The 19,624-nt window shown below is 41.7% G+C and overlaps 1 protein-coding gene across 2 annotated transcripts in view; it reads right to left on the bottom strand.

The window, feature by feature from the left end:
- elavl4 (ELAV like neuron-specific RNA binding protein 4) overlaps positions 1-19,624 on the bottom strand; it is a 75,141-nt gene that overhangs the window by 24,538 nt on the left and 30,979 nt on the right. For both annotated transcript variants that reach the window (XM_083940175.1, XM_083940176.1), the window contains 3 exons: positions 19,304-19,390; positions 14,939-15,185; positions 1,852-1,955 (listed from right to left, as the gene is read on the bottom strand). In XM_083940175.1, the coding sequence (XP_083796301.1) occupies positions 1,852-1,955; positions 14,939-15,185; positions 19,304-19,390 (438 nt within the window). The remainder of the gene's footprint in view (positions 1-1,851; positions 1,956-14,938; positions 15,186-19,303; positions 19,391-19,624) is intronic.

The following is a 19,624-nucleotide window of genomic DNA, read 5'->3' as shown; positions in this document are numbered from 1 at the left end:
TTACCTTTAGGGTATTTCAGTCTGTTGTGGAGAGAGAAAGCACGGAAAGAGGGTAGTGGGAGGAAGGAAATGAAGTGTGAAAGAGAAATTGCGCCAGACAGAGATGCAGAGTTGTCTTCTGTCATTACAAAGACCGCCTTTATCTCTGGAACAACTTGAGGCAACCTCTTGTGTCATGAGAGTGTGACAGTGAAAATCTGTGAACTCAGACTGCTACACTCAATAAAAGGCCTCATGAATTCCATGCTACAAAAATTACTATCAACTTTTTCTAGTCATTATAAATAAAAAAGCCTACTTTCGCTTAAGTATCCATGTTGGCTGACTTGCTTTGTATTGTTATTGCTCACATTATTAAAAACATTGTTCCTATAATGTCTGTACTCCCACATTCACAAGCAAGCACACCCATGTCTTTGTAATCACTTGTAATTTTTGCTCAGTGAGAGTCCTGCTTTGCTGAAACTGTCGGTTGCAAGGACCAAAACATAAACGTGCATATAGACTACACTCTCACACTGATCAACACATACAACCACAACAGATACCACTTCAAACAAACTGAAATACATACATAATCACTAATACAAGACATGAAGAAAACACACATTACACACATCACACATAAATCACATATTACTCTGTCTTTTTTCTGTGATATAGGTTCGACAAGAGCCAGGATGGTGTGCTGAACCAGGCCAGGCAGCGTGCATTATTGTCTGGGGAATAGGAGGATTCACAACTACAGGATAATCCCATCCTATTAGATTAGATTAGATTAGATTAGATCAGATGACAGAAAGCAAGATTCCAGGGATTACCACAGAGCAACAGATTACTGCCCAGGTTAAAAGCAACAACATATCGGCAGGCACAAAAGGGACGATAGTGGAGGATATGAGAGAGGAGAAAACAAAATCAGCAGGGAGACTGATGTGTCTATGTTGGGCAAAAACAAATGCTTGTAGGGTATAATTTTTTGTCTTCAAAACAGGTTTTGGGGAGGGGCAGCATAGCCTGTCATCACTGGACCAAATCTTAAATAGCCTCTGTTTAATTTCAGTTTTGAAGGGGTGTTATCCACAGTCGTAGAACAAAAGGCCTCTGGATGATAAAACATGCAGAGATGAGTTGTGATAGTGTAGGATCAACATATTGCAGTTTTTCAGTATTTCAGCAGAAGGTTCAACATCATCTGCAGCCCTCTTGGTCATTTTTGAAAATGGCGCTCCTCTTTACTAAGCTAGGTTTATACTTGCAATAGAGTCCCTGGTACAAGGGTGCAGGCCTTTTGTGTGAAGAGCAAAGGCTCCCAATGTTGTCACTCATCATAGCAAACCCGCCCCATATAAGATAAATGGTCGATTGGCCCTGTCAGGGTGTGGCCACTGGAAATCTATCAAACCGAGAGGGGGACCAGACGTATCTGCCACACCAAATGAGCTTTCAGATTTGTCTGGCTCCCTGGCTAGGGACAGCACTGTGTAAGCATTGATTTATCCTTCTGACAACTACCAACAAACCTGCACATTAGTCATTCCATTAATGTGCAATATCAGAGCCCTCAATAATTTTGGAAAACATGCACTGATGTGATGACATGTTTCTTCCCTTTCACTTGTGTGTGTATATGTGTGTGTATATACATATATATAATTTTACCTATAAGTTTGGCATGACCTCCACAACTTTACAAAACACATGATTTTATCAATTATTATATAGCAATTCATTTCTATATTGTGCAGTAAAGGTTTGCAAATATTCAGTTAAAAAAACACTGTATTTTTAATGGGAACAACTATGGTGTGTTATAGACAGACTTGTTTAGCTGTACATGGTGTCAGTTACCTTGATTGTTTTGGTCTGAAGTCTGAGTCCATTTAACGTGTTGATGGCTTTCTCTGCGTCCTTTGGATCAATGTAGTTGACAAAGCCGTAGCCCAGACTCTGTCCTGAAATGTCAGAAAGAGGGGAAAAAAAACTTTAAAAAAATGTTTTCTCCATTCAATTAGTGTTTCTTCAATTTTCTCACTGACATCAAGAAGACATCGTAATTTATACTCATTATCCATACTTCTAATTTTGAGGGTAGACAGTAACTCCCCTCATTCTTAGACGAGAGGGATAAACACTTTGCAGGTTTAAATGTGTGATGTGGTGCCATATTTCACACAGTAATGTGGCAGTGTGGTTCGTTCACCAGAGTTTGAGGCCTTGTCCCTCCTTAAACTGAAAATGATACCAAGCCCTTGCTCCCATCTGTAGTGACCATTTTGGATATCATACATCTTTTTCCTAAAACAAATCCTTTACAACATCTCTTCATCACTACTGACAAGATCACAGTGACTCCTGCCCGGAGCACCAAGAGTCTTGGTGTGACTTTTGTCAACCGTGTGTGCTGTGAAGCCTGCTCTGTTGCCACAGCCCTGCAGACTTGTACGCTACAACATGTGATGAATGAGACAGCCTCTTTCCAGCTTTGTGTACTGTAGCCTTTGAAGGACCCTTTTCACTACTCCATTCGATTAATATTTAAGAAGATAAATGACCAGTCAAGAGATGATCCAGGTCAAAAAAATATCTCTACCAGATATTTCATGTCAGAATAATAATCTTACTGAATAGACTCTGATCCTTGCACTCCTCATTATTGGTTGCTTGTTATATTGCTGATCTCGGAGCTTGAGGGAATTTACTCTTCTAATGAATTTATTTAAAGTTATTCAAGAAAGAAGTGTTGACAACTGAATGCCTAGAAAATGTTAGAGATTGGACTCAAATTCTCCCTACATTATGAGAGTGAAAGTCAACTCGGCCTCAGCAAATAAGTATTACAGTACGTACAAGCAACATATTTGTTACTGTCTTTGCTGCTGTAGAAAAAAAGAGAAAAAATCCACCCCCATTTCCCTCTAAGCTCAAAGTGTCTTAGATAGCAGACTCCCTTTGAGTGTGAAACAGGCCTGACATCTCCCAGTGTTTCCCCGACAGATAAAGCCTTTCAACAGGCGTAGGACTTTAAGCGGACGCCTCCAGCCATCAGGGCCTTCAGTCGGCTAGTTCTCAACAAACAGCCCCTATCCGCTAACGCCACACACAAGCACAAAGAGAATCCCAGTCAGTTTAAGAGGAGCGGCATGCACATATTCACGCTAATAGGAACAGACAGCAGTTAGACAGAGACAAAGTGAATCACAAAATATGGAGCATGGCTGTTTCACAAAATAAATACATTTGGGCTATGGATATCACAGCCCAGAACAGCACAGCAGCAAGCAGGGGAAGGGCCAGGAGGGACTTGTAGTCCTAACATCAAACAGCTGATGATTTTCTCTTCTTCTTTTTCTTCTCTCCTCTCCTCCCTCTTCTCCTCTGGATTAACTGTGGATTATCAGACACTCTCTATTGTTAATTAAAAACCTGCCATCCTGGAGAGACTACTGCTATTTTTAACTAACCCTCCTCTCCTCCCTCTCCTCCTCCTCCCTGACTCTCAGCTGACATCAGGTGTTAAGTTTGGCAGTTTAAATATAACTCAAAAGCCTTCTTTGTGGTTTATCTTCTTTATTAAATAGCGTATGCACAAAAGAGACCATGAATAATGAAGAGAATGTGGCAAAAGTAATTAATTGAATTAGATGAATTGTAATATGCATGTCGCTTTAGCTTGCCAATTAACCGAGATGTGCCATAAACGGTATTCTAAATAACCCAGTACTGTAGATGGATTAAAATTGTTTCCCCATATAAATGTTAAATATCACACAATTCAAACTGTAACTGTTCATAGGTGCATGTACTCAATTTACACTGACGGTGCAACAGCTGAGAGCCTGCTGCTTGTAAAACGCCTCTTCGGCATTCGCCATCTCTCCCGCCCTCGCCTCCCACTTTCCCAACACCTTTCTCACCCCTCTCCCTCATCTTCAACAAGAAATGTGAGGTTCGACAAGCGCAGCAACCACAGGGTTAGCTGACAATGAAGTGTGCTGGCGAAGAGCACTCATGCAGGGCGATCAAGATGGGTTGGCTGGTGCTTAATGGTACAGAGACACTTAGCACTCATGGAGTAGTCCAGGCAGCCAAACGGGGCCAAACTGGCAGCCATGGACGCTGCTGCTGTGTGACGGGGGGCAGCCTCAGTGTAGGTTGAGTGTCTGTATGTGTGTGGGTGTGTGTGCACTGTACATATGAGTCAGCAATAGATTACAGACATGGTACAAACGTAAAAATGTATTTACTTTGATTTCAGGCCTGATGAGTGTGGTATTCAGCAGCTGTTATATGTAAATTATGTGTTTGTGTATATACAGTACACTTTCATTGAGTGTGTATGTTGTCAGCACGGGGAGCTTAGGCTGGTATTGGCATATCTGCCCGCCTCCGATCTCTTTTTCACTCCCTCATTGGCATGGATGAGGGCCTCCAGGCTGGAGGAAAGAGGGTGGGAGCGAGGCACGCTGGCTGGCAACAGTCCCCAGGTGAGCATGGAGATGAGGGGAGACGGGAGGAAACATCTGCCTGCAGCATCAGGAAAGCTCCGGGAGGGGATTCCACCAACCATTTCCAGCCTGCTATGGAGCAACTAACAGCAGGGAGCCACCGGCAGGCTGCCTGAAATCTGCATGGATGGGTGGGAGACGCCAACGCACCACACATATATACACATGTGCACACACATACAAGTAAACATGCAATCACTCAATCACAGAGACATACACAAACAAACACAAGCAGTTAAGTATGTCCTTGGAGCAGAACATGAGGAGTGGAGTGGCTGGCAGCTAACCAGTGAATGCCTCATTCTTCGTGTTTGGAGGGGGTTATTGTAGTTCCTAAATTGTTTAGTGAATGTCAACACTGAAAAGATGAATAACACTGTCTATTTCCATTCCTTGTCATATTTATGCACAAGCAATCACAAAGATGAAGGTACTACTGTAAGCAGTTATCCGTCTGTAGCCTACAGTATGTATGCAGAGATAACAAGCGGTGTGGTTGCCCTCAGCCTGTTCACACCTGCCCTGTCCACCTTGGTACTCCCCAGCAGGATTGGCCCAGCATGCTGCTTGCATTTGGATCACAGCATCACAGTGTCCCACTCAATTCCGGCACAACACACCGCGGTTAAGCACAGTTTAGATGCAGTTTAAAATGGCTTAGGATCATTTAACCTAGCATTGTGTCTTATTGGATATGGCCGGCACAGGCTGCATAATTTAAAATGTCCTCCAAGATCAAGTCTATGTAACTGTAAAGGTCATTTTTAAAGTCATGTCATCTATAAATGTTGCTTCACTGATGCTAAACAATAATACAAACATAAGAAATTGTAAATTAAAAAAGAATCCAATCAAGCCTTAAAAAAGACAGTTTGCCTGAGAAAAGTCTAGAAAAATCTCTGTTAGACTTTCGACTGGTATTTTATAATCACATAAAAATATTCTGCGAAAGTACTGCATCTGAGGCAATGTAGAGAAGCTATTAAAAATGCATGATAAATAGCCTCTAATGGGGTTGTAGCGAACAGAAAAATCAGCCTTGTGCTGATCAATTAGCTTAATGGATGCATTAACTTATATATTTGAATTGTCAATTAAAACCAAGAACCCAAATGATGCATTGCTCTTCATAATGGCCTTTTAATGAGGTTAGATATTCATTTGCCTTTGATTCGTCAGCTGCTTACAGTGAATTCTACAATAGTTGTAAAGACTTAAGAAATGCTTGGCAGCAATAAAAGGGGGACATTATGTAAATTGAATAATGGCAGAGGTCTTGTAATAAACAATGTTTCCAAATGGGATTAATGTGAAGTTTATCAATCTAAGAATCTAAGGTTTGTAAATTATACTCAAATTTATGGGTAAAATGTTTATACACTTGTACATCTGAAACTGTCATTAAATATTGTCGGTTTAGATACCACTATAGCACTGCATTGCATACGTCTGGTTTCACCAACCACATGGAGTGGGGGAGTGAGGAGGTGGGGGCTAATGTGGGCCCACCTCCACTCTTTTGGCAGTGCATTTGTACAATTAACTGTATAGGGAGGAGGAAAGGTGGTAAAATCACTGCTATTTCTAGTGAGTAGCTCTTTGGTGAGTTGACTTGGCGAGGTGTTATGACAAAGCCATTATTTGTTTCCTGAGGAGCAGCAGGTTGCTCAATGTGTGAGATGAGAAATGAGAAAATTAGTGTACTTGGAGCAATGTCCTGCCCCCCCCCCCCTTTTGTGCATATACATACACTTCAGAATGCAAGTGAAAATTCACACAACATACTGTGCCTATGCAAAATTACATATAGTTTCATAAATACGCACAAACATAAGCAAAATAGATCCATGCATTGTTACACTGAATGTACAGGCCTATAATCAAGTTAAACATATTCATGTGTGACACTGTGAGGTGCACAGTGAAGTACACAATCATATGCCGTACGGTGCACACACAGGAGACTCTAGTTGCATATTGCCTGTCATTATTGTGTGGCTTTTTGTTATATTATGTGACTAAGAGCCTTGTACTGCAGACATGAAAGCATCTTCATCTCCTGCTATCATCAGGCAAGGTTCACACAATGCACTATAGACTCTTTGATCTAGAGTGGTAGCTACCAAATGAAGCAAATAGCTGCAAGAATCTTCTATCTCACTCCCTACCGTCCTCCAATCTCTTGTTCTTGATACTATTCTCTGAAAAGGTATTGTTATTAATCAAAAAGTTAACAGTTATTATAATGTTTTACTTGGAGCAAAGGCATTTTGTAGTTTTGATACAACTTGTTCACATTCTTGAAGACAAATTATTGACTTCTTTGTCATCTGTTCCTGTGTACCATGTCTATATAAGTGTAGCATGTGCTACCTAACAAATGTAAAAGGATTTGCATTTATTTGGAGCAATGTAATAATCCAAAATCTGATGAAATATTATCTGCATGAAGTATGCAGTATGCATGCCTTGTTTGGCATCATTGGCCAAAAATTCCATAATAGCCTTTCAGCATATTGTAACTCAAGTGGTTTGAGAGAAATCTAGACTTCTGCACCTCCTCTTGGCTCTGTTTTCAGGGTTTAGAAAGTCTAGCCCGTGACAGGAGACGTTGGCCAACCACAGGTATTTTCAGATGAGAGGACGGTCCTATTGGCTGCAACAAATGTTGATGCGCATTTAGTCCCTTCAAATGATGAAAGCCAGATTCAATTGCGTAAAATCAAGAAGTTATTACTTACACTGCAAAGCTAAAAAATGGAAGACAGGCTTAATCAAAAGAGACTAAAAGAGATTCTGACAATAAACACAATAAAATATGTTTCAAAGTTGGTGAAGTGTTTTAGTTTAGCCTAGTCTCAAATGTAGCCAAAGGCTCATCGCTGCAGTTAATTCAAGTTCATGTTTATGTAGTCATCTAGAGCTAGTATGTCATTTCAAAGGGCTTTAAACATCCACAAGTTTGCAAAGAAAACAGGATGGTAATTCTCATAGGATTGTCTCTTATGATAGCATCATGACCACAGTTGTGATCCGGGTGACAGAAATTAATAACTAGTGTTCATACAGTTTACTTTATGAAGATGTGATTATGCCCGTCCTCGTCTGGTAGGAGGAACTTAGGACAGAGACGAGAGAGCAGGCATTTTTCCCCCTTTACGAGAATACTGCCTACCCCAGCTTTAAAGATAAGATAGCCTTCATTGGCATTGCACAAGGTACAACCAAATCGAGGCTATCCATAAATCATTCCTAGTTGTCCCCACAGTCCCACACCCTGTCAGCAGTGGAGTCTGTCGGTCATTCAAAAGTCATGGGAGAACAGAAGAATCAAAAGGGGTGGAGAGGAAATGTTGCAGCTTTCAGGGATCATCAGAGCTATGGGCCGGTGATGCTAACACACCTTGAGAGGACTATCCCCTTATTCCCAGAAACAGGCAAATCCGTTTGGTCAGTCTTGATTTTAGCGACATTTTAAGATGGGGCAGAAGGGAGAAAAAAAATTCAGTTTGTCAAAATAGATGTGTCAAACTCACTGCTTCCATCCTCTCCTATCCTCTGATGTTTTGCCCCTTGCTGCTGCAGCAACTTGAGGTGGTGCTATTTTTGATGGGCCAGCGCTCTCCAACATTTGAAAAGGTGCCCTGTCACCAGCTTCATGTCAAAATACACTTACCTTAAAGAGGGTCACCCCCGTAGACAATAGGTAGAGGGAGTTGAGTAGGTTTTCAAAAAAAAAAATTAGTAAAAAGAAAACAAGACTACAGTGCTTCAAATACTAGCAGTACAGTGAGAGCATATCATGTGGCATGTAGCCCGTTTAAATAACTAAATTCATCAACAGAGCCACGTCCCCCGCACACATGCATCTACTGTAGATCCCTCTCCCACTCACTCATTCAACACATCTTTGCCTCCTGGGTTGCCAAGGTAGCAGCCACTGTTGCAGTCAGGAGGCTCCCACTCTCAGTTCCCAAGGCCCTGCGTCCACCAACACACACACATAGACGCACACTTGCCCACGTAGAAGCTCAGAGACAAACACACACACGTAAACCACCCCCTCGTGGTGGCTCCCTGAGCCTTGGGGCCGGTGGACTGCAGCCTGAAATGTGTGGGATGGTTGGCTGGCTGTGCAGCTGAGAAATAGAATTCAATCTGACAGACAGAGAAGCCCCTTTAAGTCTTGGTTAACCTTGTTACGTCAGGATTGCGGAGCCTACTCTGCTGCACCTGGTTGGACTCCATATGAGAGCACAGAGTGAGAAGACCCATAAGCCCTCGACCATCCACCCCCGGCTCTTCAGCACACATGCTGGGGACAATGGGACTGTCTGGCTCTCTCCTGGTCAGTACAGTGCACTCAGAGAGGAGGGTCAGAGGGCGAGCAACCAGCCCTGAGGCAAATTCAGCCTCTGGATCTGACGCTGAAACAGGAGACAGTCGCAACCTCTGTGTTCCATGTAAAGGCCACTCAGAGTGGAATAAGAGGGGACAGAGGAAGTCTGAAGTAAGGGTCACAGGAGGGGTAGTGCAGCCAAGCAATCTCTCATCTAATTCTGGGTTGTAAGCAGAGAGAGGAGGAGATGGGGGGGGGGGGGGGGGGTGTTCCTACGAGGAGGGAAGGGGGGTCCTAAGAGGAGAGGGACAGGACATTCTTGGGACCTGGGACTCTGCAACTTTAATGTGTGCATGTCTGCTTCGTGTCTGCACATCTACGCCTGGCAGCTCTCTTAATACCTGGCTTTGGAGATGTCAACTCCTGTTTTCATCTCTTCTCCTGTCAGCTTTGTTCACGCTATCTCCAGCCTTCAGGCCATTTCACGTTCAGATAAATGCAGCCTGTATGTGAGATATAAACACTGCCCCAGATCTCCCTCAGCATGATTTCAGTAAGGATGTAAAAAGTACATAATGGTTTGTCAACACAAAGAACAACATTGCATTTGTATTGTTTAGGTGCTTTGGAAGGTGTAAATTGGTCTCATCATAAGACAAATGGAGGAATTATAGCAGGTTTTGTTCCCATCACTCTAGTAATGATGTGAAAACAGCTCGACTTGCAATGTGAAGTACAAAGAGCATCCGCTTTGCTCCCAAACGTGTTGTCAATGTATATTTCAGTAGCAACAAAGAGATGTGGGTAAACTGAGGTTTATATGGTGAATATTTGATCTGCTCCCTGTTAGACTGACAGACTTTGTGCAGGAGCTAAGTTCCACCCATCTGTCCTTGCAGATCAGGGTTAGATGCATATTTTATGTTTGCAATACTTGTGGGTGCACTTGATGTTCCAAAACAGAAATGTGACGACTATGAAACTAATGGAAGTGCGCTGCCTGAACCACAGGCATGTGCGTGCAAAGCAAGCCAAATCGAGCAAAACTTGAGATGTTCTTTGCACCTACAGTAAATGAATAAAGTGAATCTTTCCCTATGTAAGAATTGTGTTCACAGGAAGCATTTAGATGGTGCTGAAGCTGCTGTCTGTCAGAGGTGCTCCTGCTTGAACTATTCCACAGCTGACATCACAGTCCATCTATTTTTCATGGCCAACATCTGCTTGGCTTGCTACATTGTCACTATGATTTGCATCAACTCTTCAGATTACATGTATAAAACCAACACATGGAAGGTGACTAGAGTAGTGTGAACCAAAGGCTTCAGTTGGTGTGCTTTGAGGTGATGTCCTTACAGTGTTTGATGTAGAAAATTGTTTAATCTGTATAAACAGAAAAAATGTTGTTCCCACTCTGAAAAGGTGAGAACAGTTAGCTGCTGAAAACTGGAAATAAGCAAATTCTGTGACTACCTAAAGAAAAAGGTAACAGGCAGCCAGAACAGAGCAAGCACATAGCAGACGGTAAACATGGTGAACTGTTTACTCAGCAAGCAAGTACAAAATCCTATCTATCTCTATAGAGTTAAGGCTACTGAGCTTTTGGCTACTGTAATTATTGGCACAACATGAGGATTCAAAAAAGAGTTCTCCATGAAAATACATCCCCCTCAACCCTCAAAAGCAATCAATTTTTGTTCCAGCATGAAAAGCCATTTCCTTCTTCTCTGTGTCGTTATGAAAACAAATGCATTCATTCCTCCAGCAGAAATGTAGCTGATGCAGAAAAATTATCCCAAGAAATAACTAACTGACAAGGCTCAGTCACTTCCATTTGTGTGTGTGTGTGTGTGTGTGTGTGCGTGTGTGTGCGTGTGTGTGTGTGTATGCGTGTGTGTGTGTGTGTGTGTGTGTGTGCGCGCGCATCAGTATATTGGTCCATATTAATTTTCATGAGAGCTCCAACCAGTATCACCACTCGTTCCCTCATACCCTCTAATACAAACCACAAGGAATGCTTCCTAATTTAGTGCCCCTACCGTGGCAGGAGATCATCACGGTCGCAGTTTTGAACACGATTCCTGCTGTTAAGCGGCTGCAGTTTGATTGGGTTAAGGCAACAAAACGACTAAGTACATAGTACTTACTGTGTGGACGTTTTTGAAGTGTAGTTAAATACATAACTTAAACGTACAGTATGAAGTTTTGGCTTCTAAATTTCTCCCTACTTGGACTCTGTCGCTCTTTATACTGCACCAAGAGTCAGTAGAGGTCGCCGTCACAATAAACGTAAATATAAGCCGTAAAAAGCTGCTTGCACTATTGACCACATTGACAATGAGGACATTCTGCATATTTCCCATATGTTGCTCTCAATAAAGGTATACATGTGTTTTTTACTACTGTCTCAGTAAAAAATGTTGGTTGATTCGACCGTTGCTCAAGATGAGCTTTCGGGGTGGCAATTTGCAACTTCAATAGACATTTTAAATATAGATAGGATGAACAGTGAGAGCTATAAGTGGAACCATAGAGCACAGGATCTCAAAGCCCTCATGCCCTTGGCATAAAGCATTTGTACATGTTGCATTCTCTCTACCTGGGATGCAGGCGAACAACTGTAAAAGCCACTAGAGTTTACACACTTAATTTAGAAACGAAGCATTTAAGATTTGTACGCAGGCAGACAGGAAATTCACTGGTGGAGGCCTGGGGCTTATGTGAAAGTGTGCGTGGGCAGCAGCTAGGTGCATGTAAGATATCCTTAAATAAAAGATCAACCTGCATGTCCCTGCCGTGTTATGAGAGCACCAGGCAGAGGTAGGTGTGCAAGGTAGGCAAGCAGGCAGGCGTGTGGGGAGCAGGAAAGACACCCAGAGGTGGCTTCTATACCAGCTGAAGTCAGCCAGGGTGACAGACTGAGCTGGAGTGTCTACGCCTGCCCACACCCACCCCTCACACCATGCTGGCGTCATTGGAGCTGACAAGAGCAAGTCCACAGGAAGCTTAGGATCTGTCTGTCTCTCCTACCTCTGAGAGGTATACACCTTGTCAGAAAAACACTCACTGGTCAGTTAAGTGGCACACTAATATCTTGAGATGCATGCAAATACTGATGAATGACTGTCGTGAAAGTAAAACAAAAGTACAATAAAACATGGAATGTAACCACTCTGTACGTACACACCAAAACAGCTTCAATCAGTGAATTATTTGGCAGAATACTTCAGTCTTTTCTATTATCCAAGTGCATTTTTTACAGGCAGTGAATTTATTTAAATTCCAAAACTTTGTCCTCATACATTTTACACTTCATAATAGAATATGAAGGCCTTACTATTCCCATCAATATGAATAATGAGTAGCTACAGAACACTCTAACTATCCTCAAGACATTTTGAAGTTTCCTGCTAAAATTTCAACATAGTAAAAATGATCCTTTCTCTCCTCAATCTTGACACACTCAGATAAAAATGCTTCATTATCAAAGTACAGTTGAGTCCATCTAATGAGATACACCTAGAATAACAACATTCAAACTTCACATATACACATTCATGTTACCATACATTTTTTTTTGTTAAAGCGGGTGTTATCTAATTGCATAAGAGAGTTTCAAAATACATAAAATATATCAATTTCAGCTTTACATTAATATACATTACATCTCGTTATGTAAACTGTATGGAAGATTCCAGCTTCTAAAAGCCAGTTGTCATAACGAGAAGCTAACTGGGAATGCACCTCAAACGCTGTCCTGCACAAAGAAGCTCTGATCCTGAAGAAGCCCTAAAACCAGTATAGAAAAGCCAAAATGTTTGCAGATGATCACCACAACAAAGGCACAGCCGTTTGGAGGAAGGTTCTCTGGTCAGATGAGACAAAAATGAAACTGTTTGACCCAAATGATCAGCGCTATGTGTGGCGGAAAAAGGGTGAGTCTTTCCATCGGAATAACACCATCCCAACTGTGATGGGGTTGTTTTGCTGGAAATGGGACTGTTGGATTAGAGGAAATAGATGGCATCATGTGGAAGGAGAATTACCTGAAAGAACTGGAAAAAGTCTCCAGAAATCAGCTGGAAATCTGAAGCTCTGTCGTACAGTAATTGGGTCTTGCAAAAAGACAACGATCCAAAGCATACCACCAAAGTCGTGGCAAAATGGCTCATAATGGAAAAAGTATTATTGGAGTGGCCATGACAAAGCCCTGACCTGAGTCAATTCAAGAAATGTGTGGACTGCACTGAAAAGTGTCTAAATACAAAAGCCCACAAACCTGACTGAGTAATATTAATTATATCGGAAGAAATGAGCCAAAATTACAGCAGTATTGTGAAAAGCTATGTCACAAAATCCTGACAGACCATCCCTCTCTTTACCCCTCCTGCTGGCAAACTTGGCTTAGTCTGTTAATGATTTGTTTGAGAGTATAATTGGCATTCCCTGCAAAAAAGAGGGGCTCTGTGCTTTGTTAGCCTAAAAGTTTGCATGAGGAAATTGCACCCATGGGAGAGCAGAACAGGTATACACCGCAGGGGGAGACGGAGGGAGGGCAGAACTTATTTATAACTTTTTGCGTTGACGCTAAGTCATCAGAGAGACCTTGTAGTGCAGAGAAGAGAAGTGCCCTAAATGGTTTAGAAGTGAGCGAACAAACATTTCTACCTCTCTTCGCATTTCCCATTTAGGGCCTGATCAGGTTTACAACAATTCTGTTTGTTTTTAAACTCCCTCCAAAATAGCTACTTGGTTCCTCGCTGCTGCTTGGCAAATCACACTTAAAGGGGAAATCGGGAGGAGTGAGATCATGGTGATGGTGATGATAGCATGTGGTATTCCAGTGTTATTTTTGTACACACCATCTTCCATTATCCTGGTGTATCTAACGCTCAGACTCCATTTTGTGGCCCATTACAGAAGAAGAGGAAGATAGTCATAGAGAGGAATTGTAGTGCTGCAGAATATGCTTCAAAGAATGAGAGTAGAGGCAAGAATAGCTGGGCTAGTGGCCATTTCTGGTTTGAAGTCAAAACCATCATTGCTATTGGCCTTTTGGTCGAGCTTAATATATTACAGGAAATCTAATTCGGTGATTATGTTCATGTATATATCTGTGTATGTGCGTATTTACTCTCCTGGCTGTGGCTGCTATCTGAGAATGGCTTGGTGAGCTCCACTGCCTGCTAGCCTGGTGCTCTTTAATGAGATTATCAGGAGAAGAGTGTCAGTAAGTAGGATCTAAAATGAAAGCCATTATGGAGCATTATCACAGAGCCGCACCACCCAAACCCCCACCCCCAATCCATCTGCTGTATGGCCACCCACACAGCCACTACGCCCAGATTACAGCCATGATTAGCACCGCGAAGTGCTGCTTAATTTAAACACCTCTGGAGAACATGTGGCACTTTGCTGCATTGCTGACTCACAGCGCTTGAACAAACACAGCACAAACATGGATTTCTCCTTGTAGAAGACAGCACATGCAATGAATCTTTTGAGTTGCTGTGTCTACATTCAACACACAGCGTGCTGTTGTATCTATACCTACCTTCGATCTTAGCAGTATGTGAACAGTAACATAAGTTGTTTGCTTCCTCACGCCTGTCTCTCTGCGAGACGAGAGATGTAGTTCACTGAGCGGTTAAACACAAAACTAAATATACTTCGAAAAATCCACAACAAACTGTGACTTTCTTGACTTACAAATTTATGTGTGACAAACACCAGAAGTGTAACTCATGGCACAATTCAAAAGGGATCAAGAAATAATTTATCCCTCGCAATTAAATACCGTACATATTTATTCCAAAATAAGGTCCCATGGGGGTCACCAGACGGGAAGGGACTTCTCCTCTCTATTGAAAGTCTTTTCCCTTTACTTGAGTGTGATTTTCATGTTAATATTTCAATAAAAGATATGCTGTATGTGGTCTGAGAAATCATTCTAACTTTGAGAGTCTATTTTCAAAACCTACTGGGTACACCTCAAATGATATGAAAGCTAAACAGACACTACATGAAAAGTTGTTGTTGAAAACACAAGCATCAATATCCCAGTGCAACATCAACTGAATCCAATCTGTACCTGTGATCTTGTCGCGAACCAGTTTGCAGGACTCAATCTCGCCGATGCTACCAAACAGGCTGCGGAACTCCTCCTGGGTCATGTTCTGGGGCAGGTAGTTAACAATGAGGTTGGTCTTGCTGTCATCATTAGATGGGCCAGTCTGCATGGGCGAGGGGCAGCCGCGACTGTTGTTTGACGGTCCGTTGGCTGTGGTACCTCCTCCGCTGGGGCCATTTGTCACTGGAGCCTCCATGTTACTGATGATCTGCCGCAGGGCAAAGAGGAGGAGAAAGAGGGAGAGGCGAGGAACCACAGAGTGAAAGAGCAAGGAGGAGGAAGTAGAGACATAGCATTCATTAGCAAAGGCTTCTGTACTGAATTTAGCAAATTTGGAACACTGAATACGTTGCGAGGCATACCCTGAGACCCTGACAGAGTGGTTATTTCAACATTAATTTTCTAAAAAGCATGACTTTTGTTGAATTAAGTCAAATCAACCGTCTAGGTGAAAAGGGCTTTTAAAGGCCCATTTCCAGACATTTGAAATTCCCAGACATTAACAAGCTTTGCACATACAGCATATCACTGTTTTACAATTGCCTTACAATTACTTCAAATTTTATGGAGGTAGAGTAGAATAATTTCCCAATGTTTCTCTCAGTTTGGAATGAAGTTACTACTGTAAATACATTTTTACATTGTTTGGGTATATTGAGGAGACTTTGTCAACCAACAGAGATTTTGCAAGTTGGGTTATTGTTGGCAATCTTGCAAATAAGTGGGCAGGATTGCTTTATAGCAATATTGGATTTCCAAAACTACCTTTCTTTTTCAAGTATTTAACATTTTTCCTTTTTTTATAATTTAAGGCAGAGTAAATATTTATACATCATGCTGAGACGGTTGAAAAGTAGTCTTTAGGAATGATAACGATCAGGCTTATATTTGTGTGTATGTCACCAAATGATGCATAATCAACATTAAATCAAAAACATTGCTAAACCCAAATATGGATCCACAAATTGAACATACAGTATAGTGATCACACAGAACATGCCACATCTCTAAACATTGAGAAATATAAGAAACACTAGACAGTGAGTATAAACATTTAAATATCCATGAAGACATTAGGAGGCGTCTCTAAATGTTTTTCTGATAGCTGCTGAGGTTTGTGGGAGGGGGCAACAGCAGGGGCAGGCAGCCCCTCAGCTAGCTATTTGACTGCTGATGCTGCTGCTGACAGAGAGAGAGAGAGCGAAGTTTGTGTTCTCTTATCTGGTTTTGCAGAGCATCTCAGGATCAAAGTGTTCAAAAAGGAACTGTGAGCTTAGTTTAAGTGTGAAAAAACAGCAAAAAATAGGTGAGAAGGAGTGAGAGTCAAAAGTTGGAAAAGGAGGAAGGTAGGTTGCACTTTGCTTTCCTACCAGAGCACTCTGATACATATTTAATAGAAATACTTATAGTGAGCGGACATTCTTTTTCCGACAAAAGCAATGTGTGAAGCTAAATTATTCATATATTTGCATAAAAAACATTTGTTTGATCAAATTAATGGATTTTGTTGCATATATGTGTGCATGTGTGTGTGTGAGGGGAGCGTCAGTGTTTCACAAATGGAAAGAGTGGAGAGGACTAAATCTAATCACTAAATGGTGGGAAGATAAAACAGAAAAAAGAAGATGGATGCACATTTACCAAGGTATTGTTAGCATCATTCTGTCTTGACCAGAACATTTCAAGCTGACGACTGACAGAATGTTAGTTAACTTTTATTATCTTTTAAATGTCCTGCAGCGTCCCCTTGCACTGATAACAGATCCTGTGGTCCCTGTATCATATGTATGCAAAGCCATAGAAAAGGGCCTGTCATAATTTCCTACCATAATGCTGCACAAGCAACGTCATCACCAAACTACCCAAATTAAGATGCAAATATTCCTTTTATCTGATTCAATCAAATTTTTAAAGTCATTACTCAGATCTCTCCCTTTCCCCTGTTCAACCATTCAGCTCTCGGCCGGTCTATTTTTAACCATTTTTAAGTACACGCAGACAGGCTGCACTTGGAAGCGGTGCTGGTTTTAGCAAAGGAGAAACGGCGCACAAGTCGTATTTCACTCTATTTTTGGACTATGAAAAGACTGGACCTGTGTTCTAATAATATATCTCAAAGCAGAATGAAAAATGTTTCGCAGTTTATCCAGAAATAGTTTACAATGTGTGTACTTCTTGGCTTTAAACACTTTTATCTACCTCTTCCATTCAAAATTTGCAGTTAATTTTAATGATAGGAACAGAACAGCTACGGTAAGAATATCATAAAGGGGACCTACTATGCTCATTTTCAAGTTCATACTTGTATTTTGGGTTTCTACTTGAACATGTTTACATGCTTTAATGTTCAAAAAACACATAATTTTTCTCATACTGTCGGTCTGAATATATTTCTATTAACCCTGTGTCTGAAACGCTTGTGCTTTAGCGCTCTTTTAGTTCTTTACGGCCCCTCCTGAAAAAGCCCAGTCCTTCTGATTGGTCATGTTTCTGGGTCTTGCTCATTTGTACTCATATGGCATATGGGAATGACTGTAGCGGCACTGTAGTGGCATTTTCTAACTATATATAGTATTGTTGTGACATCACAACCGTACAGAAGTCCTGACGGCTTTTTCTCTGTGGATTGAGCATTTTGACACTTTCATAGTATTTATATAGCACTGCGACCTGCTTTATAATAAAAAAAGATATGGAAATCTCACAATATGGAACCTTTAAAACTGGGAATATATGTATATGTAAATACCTAACAATGTCATGGGATGGATAACAGGGACTTGAAGCATCCATTCCCACATGGCTTTAGTAATAGTAGTAGGCAGTATTTTCTTATTTTCTAGTGTTCCTATTTTCCTCCATCTAAGTGTTTAGGAGCAATAGCAACAAAATGTCAGTCTTTAATCTGTTTCTATCCTCTCTCTTTTTTTTTTTTTTTACACACGCACACACACAAAAACATACAGAGAGAGAACAATGGCCCAAGTCCATAGCAGAAAAACAAACAGACAGGGAGATGTCTAGAAGCTCAAGATGAGAGCTGCATGCAAATTGTTCTTTTGACAGTATCCTTTCCTACTCACTCACCACTCTACCACAACAGAGAGAGAGAGAGAGAGAGAGAGAGAGAGAAGAGAGAGAGAGAGAGAGAGAGAGAGAGAGAGAGAGAGAGAGACAGAGAGAGAGAGAGACAGAGAGACAGAGAGAATCTAGCCATAACAGAGTTGATTGGAGAGGGCCTTATTAAATCTGTTTACGTTCCCTGCTGGGTTCCATTCTGTCAGGGAGACTTTCAACTCCATGGGACGTTTTCTGAGGAGTTTTTCCACCAAAATGGCTGCCTCTAATTAACAGGGACCTGCCGAGTCCCAGTGGCCAATTATATTTCTCTCCTTGTCCCTGCCCACCAGCATTTGTGCTGCTCAGCAGTCCACTTCATGTTGGTTGTGAACACTCCGGCTGCCCTTGCTCTCCCACTGAGAAGCCTAGTGCTGTGGACAGAACTCACTGCATGTCCTGCTGACTTGGTACAACACACAGCCCTCTCAAGATCTCAGCCTCATGATGCAGCTTCTTTTATACTCACAAGTAATAATTCTACTTATGTAGGAGGCAGAACCAGCACTGGGCTTCTAGCTACAAGTAATACATGTAGAAGGTGTGTAGTTGTTGGAAACACACAATACAAATCTCTGTAGAGATGCTGTTAGAAAGGATTTAGAATAAATACTAACTGTGGTAAATTCATGGTCATTTTAAAAACAGGTATCTAAAGTATCTAAAGAGAATTGACTAAAACAATGCTGAGGCTACAGTTACTACTTTATAAAGTAAAGTGCGTGGAAGGGACGGATCCATTTGGGATATTTTGATGAGTGTATATATATTTCTTATTTGTATATATATATAGCTTGAGTATAGTAAGTCTTAAGTGTCTAGAGGTCCAACAGAAATGCCCGCAGGTGCAGCTTTGTATGTGTTAATGAAATCTAAACAGTGCAATTGATTGTAATGGATGTAGTAGAAATATTAAAACATCAAAATGTACATTTATATCGAAAAAAAACATTTTTATTGTCCTTCTCATATATATAGAATGGATGAACATGTCAGCAGCGGAATATTGCTTTTCCCTCATCTCTGCGCAACTTCCTCTACCCTCGTAATCCCCGGTCCTCCCACCATCAATCTCTGCTCCAGTTCCAACTGTCTGTCAGCAGCATCACCAGTGCGTATTTATGTGAACACAGTACAATATCAGATCATATTACTTCATGGGTGTGTAAAATGGCTGGCCCATCCATTTGGCAGTAGTAGTCTCCTTACCATCTTTGGCTGTGTCAGCAATCCCTTCTCTGCCCAGCCCTGGAGCTGTGGGAGCTCTGCCTGACGCCACTGTGTCTCTGTCGACCCCTATGGAGTGGAGCACAGGGAGGGAGGGACGCACAGCCCACCGTCAGCATCATACACTCACTTTACAAGGTTAGGATTGTAGTGGGGTTTGGGGAATGGGTGGGGCGGAGGGGGGGTGGAGGACATGGCAGCTTGCTTGAAAAATACAGTAACACCATTACGATCCTTCCGCCAGTCAAACTAAAACAAAGACCGGTGGCTCAGGATGTTTGTGTTTGATAGGTATGAGTGGAG

The sequence above is a fragment of the Echiichthys vipera genome, assembly GCF_963691815.1.
Source record: "Echiichthys vipera genome assembly, chromosome: 3".
Lineage (NCBI taxonomy): Eukaryota > Metazoa > Chordata > Actinopteri > Perciformes > Trachinidae > Echiichthys > Echiichthys vipera.
The sequence above is the reverse complement of the archived record's forward strand: the minus strand, read 5'-3'. Positions and strand labels throughout refer to the sequence as shown.